This window comes from Melanaphis sacchari, unplaced genomic scaffold (genome assembly GCF_002803265.2).
Source record: "Melanaphis sacchari strain LSU unplaced genomic scaffold, SCAv2.0 Contig48_pilon_pilon, whole genome shotgun sequence".
NCBI classification, from domain to species: Eukaryota; Metazoa; Arthropoda; class Insecta; order Hemiptera; family Aphididae; genus Melanaphis; species Melanaphis sacchari.
In genome coordinates, this window is record NW_020271327.1 from 3530978 (window position 1) to 3543644 (window position 12667).

Consider the following 12667-nt stretch of genomic DNA (forward strand, 5'->3'; position numbering starts at 1 on the left):
GTACCTAATATCAAACAGTTACATTTTATATAAGATATAGTAAGTTACTAATTTACCCTACTACTAATTTAATTACACTTGCTACCATTCCTTTAAAAATTTTCTACGAATGTCTATAATTTTTTTCTTTTTGTATGAAAAAAAAAAAAAATTATAAAAAATTTGATTATCTAAAATTTAAGTTTTTGTATTATTATCTAGATAATATCTATAATACATAAATGAGTTCATGACTTTTTTAGATCACTTGTTCTATCTATAGAAAAAAAAAATTAAAATCATAAAATACAAATATTCCTCAACTATACCTTATAATTTATATGCATTTATACAATAGAAATAGAAATTATTTTGTTGTTTTATATGACTATTCAATATTGAATATAGATTGAACATTAATTGTTGATTTCAAAATAAATATCTTTAACATTTATAAATTTAAACATAACATTTATTTACATATATAACATTATGTATTCTTATTTCATGGTTTTTTTTTTTTATATATAATATATGTATAACATGCATTTTATTATTTCATAATTTTTGTATACACTGATTTAAAACATACAAACTACACTTATATAGGACGAATATTATTTATCTAATTTTTTTATCTAATTTATATTCAATTTAAGTTAAATAAGTATAATAATATAATTCGTTGAAAATAGATAAAATAATACCTATTAATTATTTTTAAGTTATTGCTTATTATTAAAATATTTAAACAAATAATATGTATCTTACTTGTTTCAGAACGAAAAGAGTCAAATAATGAAATCGAACGTTTGGTTGAGACTTGTAAGTACCAATTTAATATATTTATTTTCAGATTATAAATTAGAAAATTAAAAAATACACAGTTTCTTATTTGACGTATTAGACTTTCTGGCCGCCTACCGTATAAGAAGCTAATACCGTATAAAAGGGAGAAAATCTACTCAGCGATTTTTCTCTTTAATGTTTGCTTGACTGCGGACCGTTCATTTATTATTTTCTTCAATTAATCAACGTAATTGGTGTCGTTCTATTTCAATATCCGTTATTATTATTTAATTTTCTTAAATTATTTTTCACTGTGGATAATTTTAAAAATGTTTACGCAGTTTTAATTCATAAATTGGTCGAGTATCAATTTTAAAGGGTTCTCTTTTCACAAAATGCCACTTTTCATTTAAGTGAGTAAAACAAATTAAATATGATAGTGATGATAATTATAAAAGCATATTTTTGTCTCACAGTATCTCTTTAACCTATTCATTGATTTATCTCATTTTAATAACCATAAATGTGATTTCAGAATAGCCATGACAAATCTTAGAACTAATTACTTATTACGTTATAAAATTATTTTTAATTTGTTTACTAAAAATAGATTTAATGTTTAGTAGGTACTCATACTAATTACAAAATTACTTAATTTATTTTAATTATAATAGGCTAAAAAAAAGTTTATTTAGATTAAATATTTTAGTTAAAATATTAAATAATACATAATTGTTAATTAAGAATTTAATAAAAACTTTTGAAGAAATATTTTACATTGGTTTTTAATTTATGAGTAGATAGTATAAATGGTTCAACTATACATAAAATAAAATAATTCTAATTAAATTTATTTTTATCACTTGTTAGTTTTTGAATTAAATGTTCACTACTACAATACTGAATTATCTAAATAATTATATTTTAAAAAACAAAAATAAAATGCTGTCAAATAATAATATAATATTATGATTATGTAGCTTAAATGAATACCTATTAATTATTCATAACTCAAAAGTAAAGTATACAAAAGTTAAGATATTATCTGTTCAAGGTAAAAAAAATAGGAGTATCTAAGTTGTGTTTAATATAATGTTCATGAAATTAATAAAAAAAAAAACCCATCTATTACAATTACGTTACTATGTACATTATACATTGTACATGTAGTACCAGATAAGTTAAAGTTATATAAATTATAAAAATAATATTATTTTAAAAACCATATCTATACTAATTTCATATGAAAATTAACGATATACATAATTTTAAATTATATATAATTACATGAACTTATCTATAAATGTGCTAAAGTAAGCATAAATTTTTCTTGAGAGCTTTATGACCAACAATATGTCACGGTTTACTACTTGATAATTAAAAATACACTTTAAAAAAATTATCTATACTTAAAAAATGAAATAGGAACAATTATACCTCGATATATTTTTACGCAAATAAATAATATATTTTTAACAATTATAATTAAAAATTCTTATAATAATTTCATATTTTTACGAGTTTATTATAAAAATTAACAATATAATTCTTAGTAAAAAATGTACAAATATATAAATTAATATAATTTTCAATTTTATACTTCTTAAAATCCTTGAAATCCTTTTTTAAAACTGATAAGAATTATAATTATTTAACTAATGAAATTTATCTTATAACACATATAGATTAATTTAAACATACGAAATTGCATAATATTATGCATTAGGAGTATTAATACCTATTCTAAAAATAATTTTATTTTTATTTTAAAGACTGGTATTTTAATTTTAGACAAATAAACATTATAAAGATTATTCAAGTTCTTACCTTTTATTAGTCTTCTTGTCAAGACTTCAAAAGAGGTAGAATTTGGGTTGATGTTTTTAGTTATGACTGCTGTAATTGATGAACGGAAGACCGTTTTGTATTGTCACTACAACCATCATAAATATTCAGATTTTAGACAATAGAATGAACATTTGTCATTAACGTAAACTAATAGAATTAACTTAAAAAGTAAATGAAGCATTCTGATTAGCTGCTTTTGTTATAGTGAAACCATTATTTTAAAAATTAAAACAATAATATTATTATTATTTTAATTTCATTAAAATATTGTATATCATTCCCTCATATTTCAAGATATTTCAAATTAATTTTTAAGACAAAAATTATATAATACATTTTAATTAGGTAAATAATGGTTTAATTTTTTATTTTTCTAGGAGTCTTCGCTTATAATCTTTCCTCTAAATACTAATCATCTATAATGTTATTTTATTTCTGACGAATGGAAGTAAAATAACAGGTTAATTTATTTCAAACTATTCATTAAATTAAATAACCCTATTTACCTAAATATTTTTTCTCACCTGATAAATTTTTAAAAATCATATTAAGTAAACTAATACAAGCCTAAATATATGAAAGTCGATAAATAAATTCAATGAATTAGTTTTTTTTTATTATTTCTATAATAATAAAAAGCTTTTAGCCTATGGACTATTTACATCTAAGAATACACAAGATTTAAGTTTGACAATTTTAACATGATATAAATAATATTAATGGTAATGATAGAATAATATGAAGATAGTAATAATATTTTGTGAATATAAATAAATAAGTAATGATAAAAAAATAAATCTGTGTGATAAGTTAATTTGAAATAATATAGGAAATATGATTAATAAGGCTATAATCTTTGACCCTATCAAAAAAATAAGTGCTTAAAATTTCTTCTTATTATTTTTTATACGAATTGAGTCAACACACAATAAAAATAATTTTAAGCTCTTTTCGCATTACCTCAAAATATTTGCATTATATATTATACGTAAATGCAAGTATGTAGCGATGATATCATAATTTAAGCCTTACTCAATAATCAACTCAACTGATTATAAAAAATTAGAATTTGTGTTCGTACCGTAAAATTACCATATTAATTACGTATACAATGTATTATAAACATATCTATATTTAAAAATAAATACATTTAAGTTTAAAAAAAAAATATTTGACAATTGAGATGGATGAACTAGATCGGTTTCTAAAACTTTGTAAACAACAATAAATATATTCGAAAAACGATTCTAAGTGAAGTAAATGTATCATCATTTTTTTTATTAAAAAAAATGGGTTGCTTTCATATCTTTTAATCTTCTCACTATGATTTTTCTCGGTTTTTTCCGAGAAAAATATTAAATTAAAAACAAAAACGATTAATTTAACGTTAAATCTGTATTCAATTTTCAATAATTATTATTAAAAAAGCATTAATCATTAGCAAATATTAATACAATAAAGTATATACTACAACAACAATATTTGTACAAAATGAAAAATCAGGACATCACGATAGTTTTGGAAACCTATTTCATGTAATTAAGTCTCAAGAGAATACAAGGTTATAGAGTATGCACCACTGAACACCCAAACAACAATCTCGTGAAATTGAGTAATTCCCATAAGATTACCTACAAGCTACAAACGTTCAAATAAATTACAAGCCAAAGCACAAAATAATTTTAGCTTAATACTATCTGATAAGGTGAAAAATTGATAACACATCAAGCATGACATTTTTCTAACTTTATTGATTTTTTCAACGCTTATGAAAACTAGAAATTATGAATTTTATATTCAAGTTTTAGGTCTATTAATTTAAATGAATGGATACTTTTGAAGCTTACTAATATTATATTCCGATAAAATCAATATTTAAATCATACAATGGAGTAATTGGGTGAACTAAGCAAGTTGTTTTAAACATCTAATGAAAATAACGAATTTATTATATGAGTATATTATATTTTGTTTTTACATTCTATCTTACATTGGTTTATAATATTTTAAATTTAAATTTAAATGAATTCAATCACAAGTTTTAACATTAATAATAAGTGTCAATATTTACTATTATGTAAGTGATATCTAAGTAGTTAAAGTTAAAAATAAAATATTCGATTATATAAGTATAATTAAGGTGTACCTATCTATTATAATTATGATATGACAATAACTTAGTACATAATGTTCAAATATGTATGCTGTGGCATGTATACAGTCATATATAAATATCAATATTTAAAACACGACTATTAAATAAATAATAATATTGTTAAGTCAATTTTTCAATTTTATTTAACATATTTAAAAAATTATATATTGAAAATCTATGATAACAGCACCTTTAACAAAAGGTGTACAGAAAATAAGTTTTCTCAAAAACGTTATTACGAACTATATCACTCTAGTATAACGAACTCTCTAGGGTACTGAATATTTATTTGCTAATAAAACTAACTTTTGACTTGATCAAATAAGTTTCCAACCTATAATTTTCTAAATCTCTTTTTCCGAAAATTTTAAATTAAATTTAAATTTTGAAAGTCTTAAACTACAATGATTTTGAATGATACGTTGCTCGATAAGTCTCTTGTCGACATAACTTTATAAATTCCATAATAACAGTACAAACAATTATTGTTAACATTAAATCATAAATATTGAAGGGTATACGATAAATTCTATTTTATTATAGAAAATGCTTAGTAAAAATTACTAATTTTTGTATGGTCAACGTTTTTCTTGTTAATCTCCAGAACTTCAAATGAAGATTAATAATAAAATGCAAGCATCACATAATATTTTCTTAGTTATATGATCTTATGGAACCTACATACAGAAATAAATATTTGTAGTTTAAATGTATAGTATAATACTATGATTTAATAACTACTAAAATATTTTATACACACAAAGTTCTCGTTAATAATATATATACTATTTTTCAATATATGTATTGTTCAAAATGCTGGTTAACTATTACTTTATTTAACAGTTTTCTATGTTTCTTTTGTTATAGGTATGGAGGGACTATCAATTACAATGGGACGAGGCAGACTATGGTGGTATACAGGTGCTCAGGTTACCACCGGACAAAGTGTGGAAGCCGGATATAGTGTTGTTCAACAAGTGAGTAAAAGTTATTTCGACGTACGCGGTACGCAGCGAGTATGAACGTATTACAATGGCAATTAAACAGATTAATTTGTATCAAAAAGTTTCAAAACAAATGGCGTGTACTAGCCCAAGAGAACAGACAAGTTTTGTGTTTTGACTATTAGTAACTCCAGTATAAAACCAATTATGGTTATAATCTAGAAGACTTGAAAATAAAAACGATTAAACAACTATAATTTCTCAAATATTTCTAAAATAATGAAAAAATGTATTTTCTAAGATTATAATTAAGTTTTTTTAAGTTATACATATAAGTTACTTATATTTTTATTATATTTGGTACTATTCTATTTACATAAATACCATGACAAATTAGATAGGTATCATCAAAGTTGTTCTAATTTTGCGCAGTATGCGCATCTCCTTCACCTCCGACCTATGTCATAGCTCTCTACTTCTAATTGTTTTATTTAGTTTTCCATGTTATCATTAGATATTATTATCAAACTTCAATTTTTTATTTTTTTTAGCAAAATATACTAACTAAAGCACGAATAATTATGTTTTATTCGGTGCAGAAGTAGTTAAGTAGGTACACAGAATAAATTAGGTAACGATTTACGAATTATAATGAGAAAAACATTTTTCTCAGATTTACCACCGAATAATAATTTTTTTTATTTTGATTATTCTGTGGATCTACAATGAATTAAGAACATTTTGTATTTACACAGCAATAATAATGTCGGCCAGTAATAAATGGAGAACTATGATGTAGGCGAAATGAAGAAATATTCTACGCAGGGGCTGCGTATCTAAAAACTATGATGATACCTACGTATCTAATTTGTCATGATAAATACTTATTTAAATTTTAAATTTAAGTTATTTTTACTCTATATAATATTTTACACTATGTATTCTGATATTCGTTATTCTGTTATCAGTACTATTTGTCCTACAAACGTAATTATCATTTATGACGAAAATAAATATAAATATGACAATGCAATATTTTTCCCATAGTGCTGATGGAAATTATGAAGTTCGTTACAAATCGAACGTGCTCATTCGACCAAACGGAGAACTTCTATGGATACCACCGGCAATTTACCAGGTATGTCATTATTTGTAGGTAATAGGTATCGATAAGTTTTCGCAGAATACATACACATAAAGCACAATATTTATCAAAATAATAAGATATCAAATTAAATCAAATCAAATATAAGCAAATATCTTTTAAGTATAAACAATTTTAAATTAGTAATCTTTGAAGAATATTTTTATAAAAGTCTCCTTTCTTGTGAGTACGGATAATTTTAAATAAGCATTTTATATTATAATAAAGGACACTAAACTCACATGAAAGAACGGTTAAAACCAAATTAGTACATATATAATGGAAGTGTAATATGGTTAAAAACACATCAAATATCTGATTTAATAAAAAGTATAATGCTGTCTTCGTGTATTATACTATTTTTACTTATAATAGATAAATAAATAAAATATATTAAAACTATTATTTATGATAACTTTACTATACATAAACAAATCATAGATGAATTATAGATTAGAAATAACTTAAAATATTTTTGAGTATTATTCAACTAATAAAATGTATTAAAAGAATTAAATTGTTTATACTCTACACCATAGAGTCAACAGTATAAAATATATACAATCAAATATGTCTCAAACTTTCAATGTGTATTAAATAAAAAAGTAAATAATTTTAATAGTCAATTATGTGTTACATAATTGAACATTTAATTATGTGTACATTTAACATTTTCTTAACTAAATATTTAATGTTAATTATGTTATCTATTATTTAAAAGTTAATAATGATATTATTGGACATTTTGTTAATACAACCAATAATACAAATTTTAAATGAACCAAGGATGAAATAATTAAAATACAGAAAATTCTCTTTTATTTACTCTCAAATTATAATTAAAAACGTACATAATGTAAATTATACTTTAAATTAATTTTGAAATGTATGAAATGCTCTCTTATTCATTAATGAACACTTCCCAACCCTTTAATGAACACTTAATGTCATGAGTATAACGTAAATGTGTTAGAACAAAACACATAAACATACATAAAAGGTTTATAATGGCTGTTTGTTGATACATACTCGGCTAACACAAACGATTTCAATACGCTTCCTTTTTAATGCTATTTGATCTTTTTTATTATTATTGCATTAATTAAGTTTTTAAATAATTCCAAAATGCATAGGAACATACATTTCAAATACCTATTTAAAATTTAAATATGTTTAATAACATCTATACTGCACTACAACATAACGTATTTTTAAATCTATAAAATCAATACATTTTAACATCATTAAAAGTATAATATAATATATTATGTTATGTCGTTAAAACTAACGTTATTTCAATAAAAATCCATTAATTAGTAATATTATGTATACAAATCTAAATTATTTCATTTATGGTTTTAAAACTAAAAAATGTATTGCAAAATGTCCTACATACATATTTAATATTTAAATTCGTATATTAATAATTTAAAGACAATAACACAATAAGTACTTTATGGTTATATACAAATATTATTTTATATAACAACATTACTAAGATAATAATACTTGTATATATAATTTATACAGGAATTTAATTTCTAGTTGTTAATAGTATAAAATATTTTATTAAACTATAAATAAAAAAACCTCATTTGCAATTTATATCTATATACAATATACATAATTCGTATAAATGAGATTAAAATTTAAATAATATAATAATTTATAAAATTCCTAAATTAAATTGACAATACTCCTGATCGTTAGCGTATATTAATTAAATGTTAAAATCAACCGAATAGTTGAATAGGTAATTGATTTCTTAAAACTTCTGCGAATCGCATAAATAGCAATATTCAAGCGTTTTGACAGTATATTGAAATTTGAAATAGAACTGATAGAACAAAACTTTTGAATTTCACAAATATGACATGACTAGAAGGAAAAGCTATACCAAACTAATATGCATATAGTTTGGTTTCATAATATTTAATATAATGAAATGTTAAAATAAACATGGTAAACTTTTTCAATAAACATGGCATAATCTAATATAATATTCATAAAATTATTATTTTTTGTTATTTATTAATTTTTGTTTTTGTTAAATTTGTATATATATTATTTCATTAATTATAAGTATAAAAATTTAATGTTTTATCTGTTTTTCAATATATTTGAATTAAATTTAAATTAAAACTATATTAGATACCTCGTATACACATTAAATTTATTGTGAAATCATATACAACATAATAATATATACAATAAATTATTAACGATATATCACATTCATAACTACAGAAAATCTAATGAATCTTTTTTTCAATTCCCATGCACACTGTTTAAACATAGAGAACATAATATTAACTTTCTATGAATTAATCTAATACATACGTTGTTTCCCAAGTTTACAATATAAGTGTTTTCCACCACTACTCAAAGTTCAATTAATAAAACCATCTGGTACTACAAAGGAATATATTCAATAAGGAATACCGAATAGGAAACGTTCTGTGCGCATGAATCAAACGAGATATTTGCCCCGGATATGATTATCGACACCTCCGTCTTCTATATTATTATACGATAGGAGAATAACGGAAGTGGAATCGGATTTCTCCTTTACTACCCCTTAAAATCTTCAACGGGAAATCGGATTTTAACCTACTTATTAACATCTTTCGATTGAGTTTACCATTGCATCCCTTCAAATTCAATAGATGTCCAATTTATTAAATCTACTGTACTACCTATGTAAAATACCACAACCGATATTTTCAAAGATAAATTGATATTTAAATAATTAACATTTTTACATATTGTTTCATCTTACATATTAGATAATTAATTTTATAAAATGTTTATTGAAATTTATTTAAATTAATGGTATATCGAATGTCATCACAAGAATCATAAATTGAATAACCTAATCGTATTATTTTATTTATGTATATTTTAAGCAGCATAAATAAAAATCTACAATTATATATCAAATTCTAAATAATATTTTTATTATTTTAGTTTACAGTATAATAGAAATTTAAATGCAATATATACCTATTTTTTTTTTATTTTAAAATTTCTATTACATAAATAATTTTTTTTTTTTAGCAAACAAGTATGAAATACCAGATTTTAAAATAAAGGATCATAATAAGATGTATTGTGAAATAATGTTTATTTAAATTTTCATAAAATATGTAACAAATGCAATATAAAAATACAAGACCAACTAGCTCATAATGTAATAATATGACATACAACAAAGTTACTAATTAAAAAAAAAGATTTAAGTTATTCTTTCTTATAATATATTTATATATGTTGCCGGAAAAGATGACATTTAGTCAATGTTGACAATGTCTAGTCAATAACGATAATGCCTGATTTAGTAAGAAATTAACGTTAATAACTAGTCATTGATGATAATTCCTAATAAAAGAATTCATTAATGATAACTAGGATTAAGATTTTTATGATTTTTATATATTTTTTCTTTTAGTCGTACACATTAAAGATTCAGTAATAAATTCGTTGACATAGAATTAGATACATTCAATTTTATTTTACAAATTTAAAAATAACTTAAATATAAAATAAACTTCGATATAACGTAAATGACATATTTAATTTTTTTAAATGTATATTTTTTTATTTATTGGCATATTCGCGTGTATTTTTTAGTCTTTTTAAGGTCATTAACACCCTAACCCCAATTATAACATTAAAAATTAAGTTAAAAATCGAAATATTTATTATAATACTTATTATCTATTTAAGATAAATCATGATCTTAAAATATTTAGGATTAACCATTATCATTATTAAATTGATTTGTTTTTGATTTTTGTTTATGTAACATCATTATTTTATATTTTGTTGTCCTTACTATTGCATGGTAAACTGTTATTACACTTAAAATTACATTTAGTAGATGCATGACAAGCACTTCTATTGGTTTTACACTGTGTTTTACAATAGTATCTTGTAAATCCTTACGATTCAGATATGTTTTTGAAAATAGTTACAATAGGTTATGATAACATACAACCGGGTTTACCATATATGAGTATACTTTAGGTACCTACCTATGTTTCATAATCAGATCAATCACCGATAAAGCGGTGTTGATATTTATTTTAACAGGGATTTATAACATTGTCAACAATGACTAGTAAATCACGACAATTTCTGGATTATAATTTTTTTCGGTAACATATACATTACTTATTTAACCTAAAATAATGTGAGACTAACTTGATCATTTATTACTATTAAGTAATAAATCTCACTATCAAAAGTCGATGATAATACTGATATTTTTAATTATTTAACTTGGAATGATAAAATAAACTGATTGAGTTGAGGATTCCTTAAAAGTTGTAATTAAATACAAAGATAATAACAATATAGGAATTCAAATGACAAAAACTAACATTAAAAGATAAACTGGACATGGCCTTTTAACAAAAAGTGATGGAACATGTTTGACAGGCCATTTCATCAGAGAAAAGAGAAATACATACATTTTTAAATAATACGATATAATAAGATAAAATAAAAAGATATAATAATAAAATATAATTGACAACTATATAGCATTAAAAAAAGTTTTAATCAAAGATTTCAAAAATTAAGTTCTGGTTTTTAAATAATTTCAACTTAATTACTGTGAAAAAATGACAGTTTTGTACAATTCACTTTAAAATAATAAATGGTCTTCCTGTTGCCTCCAAACTCTACAGTTATTGTTTATAAAATTTTAAGTAATTAAATTTGGTTCATAAGATCATTTATTTAAATAAAAAATAAACTCGAATGGAGTTTAAACCAAAACTTAGTGACTGAATCTCGATTTTAAAATAGATAACTAAATATCTAATATTTTTTTTTCTAAAAAATAACATAATATTTTTAATTATGTGATTTTTTATTAAATATTTACTGTATAGAATATAAAATTTGCTAAAATACTGCAATACTACATAAAAATTAACTAAATGTATCATTAAAAAAATCTTCAATAATAAAACAGTATAACTTAATTTATTTAATTATTATTTTTAATAATTTCATAAAACTAACATTTAATTAAATGTAAAATATTTTATTTTTATTTAAATATTAAATTACTAATATGAAATAAGAATAAGCAACTTAAAATTTTATCAAAATGCATTTTAACTCTGTGTGATGATATTTAAACTTTAAAGCGTATTGAATAATGTATGTCTAAAACTAAAATAAACACCATTTTGGAAAAAAAATCTAAAATAAATAAGATTTAATAAATATATAATATCAATAATATTTAGCAAAAAAAAATTGTTTTGTAGTAAAATTAACAAATTATAAAATTTAATTATTTTGTAATTATGAAGTGTAAAAGAGTATACTCGAAGTACGATAGTGAATAAACATTCCACTTTCAAAAATCAAAATATAATCTATAATAATGTACTCGACTTCTGGTATTTATATTTAAATATATTATTTGTGTTGGGATTACTTAAAATTAATTAGTTACATTTTTTTGACGTATTGAATAATATTTTATTGGGTTAATTGTATATTTATTTATTAAACTATATCAAATTGTAAATATATATATATATATATATATATATATATATATATACATATTATATATTATTTTGATAATGAATAACATTTTCATCAAGAATTATTTGGTATTAATAATTCAGCAATAATTCGACGTTTTGCAATGGGAGAAACTCCAAAAAAGTTAATTCTCATTTAATATCTTTATTTATATTTTATAATACTTAATATTATAATATTGAGATTGAGTTATTCACAACATTGCAAAAGTATTATCTATTATTATCAATAGGTAGACCA

General features: G+C 21.6%; 1 protein-coding gene across 1 annotated transcript in view; it reads left to right on the forward strand.

Annotated features, from left to right (window-relative positions):
- LOC112598527 (acetylcholine receptor subunit beta-like 1) overlaps positions 1–12667 on the forward strand; it is a 70710-nt gene that overhangs the window by 40148 nt on the left and 17895 nt on the right. Inside the window, exons 3-5 of the mRNA XM_025345027.1 lie at positions 760–804; positions 5639–5748; positions 6763–6853. Coding sequence (XP_025200812.1) covers positions 760–804; positions 5639–5748; positions 6763–6853 — 246 coding nt within the window. The remainder of the gene's footprint in view (positions 1–759; positions 805–5638; positions 5749–6762; positions 6854–12667) is intronic.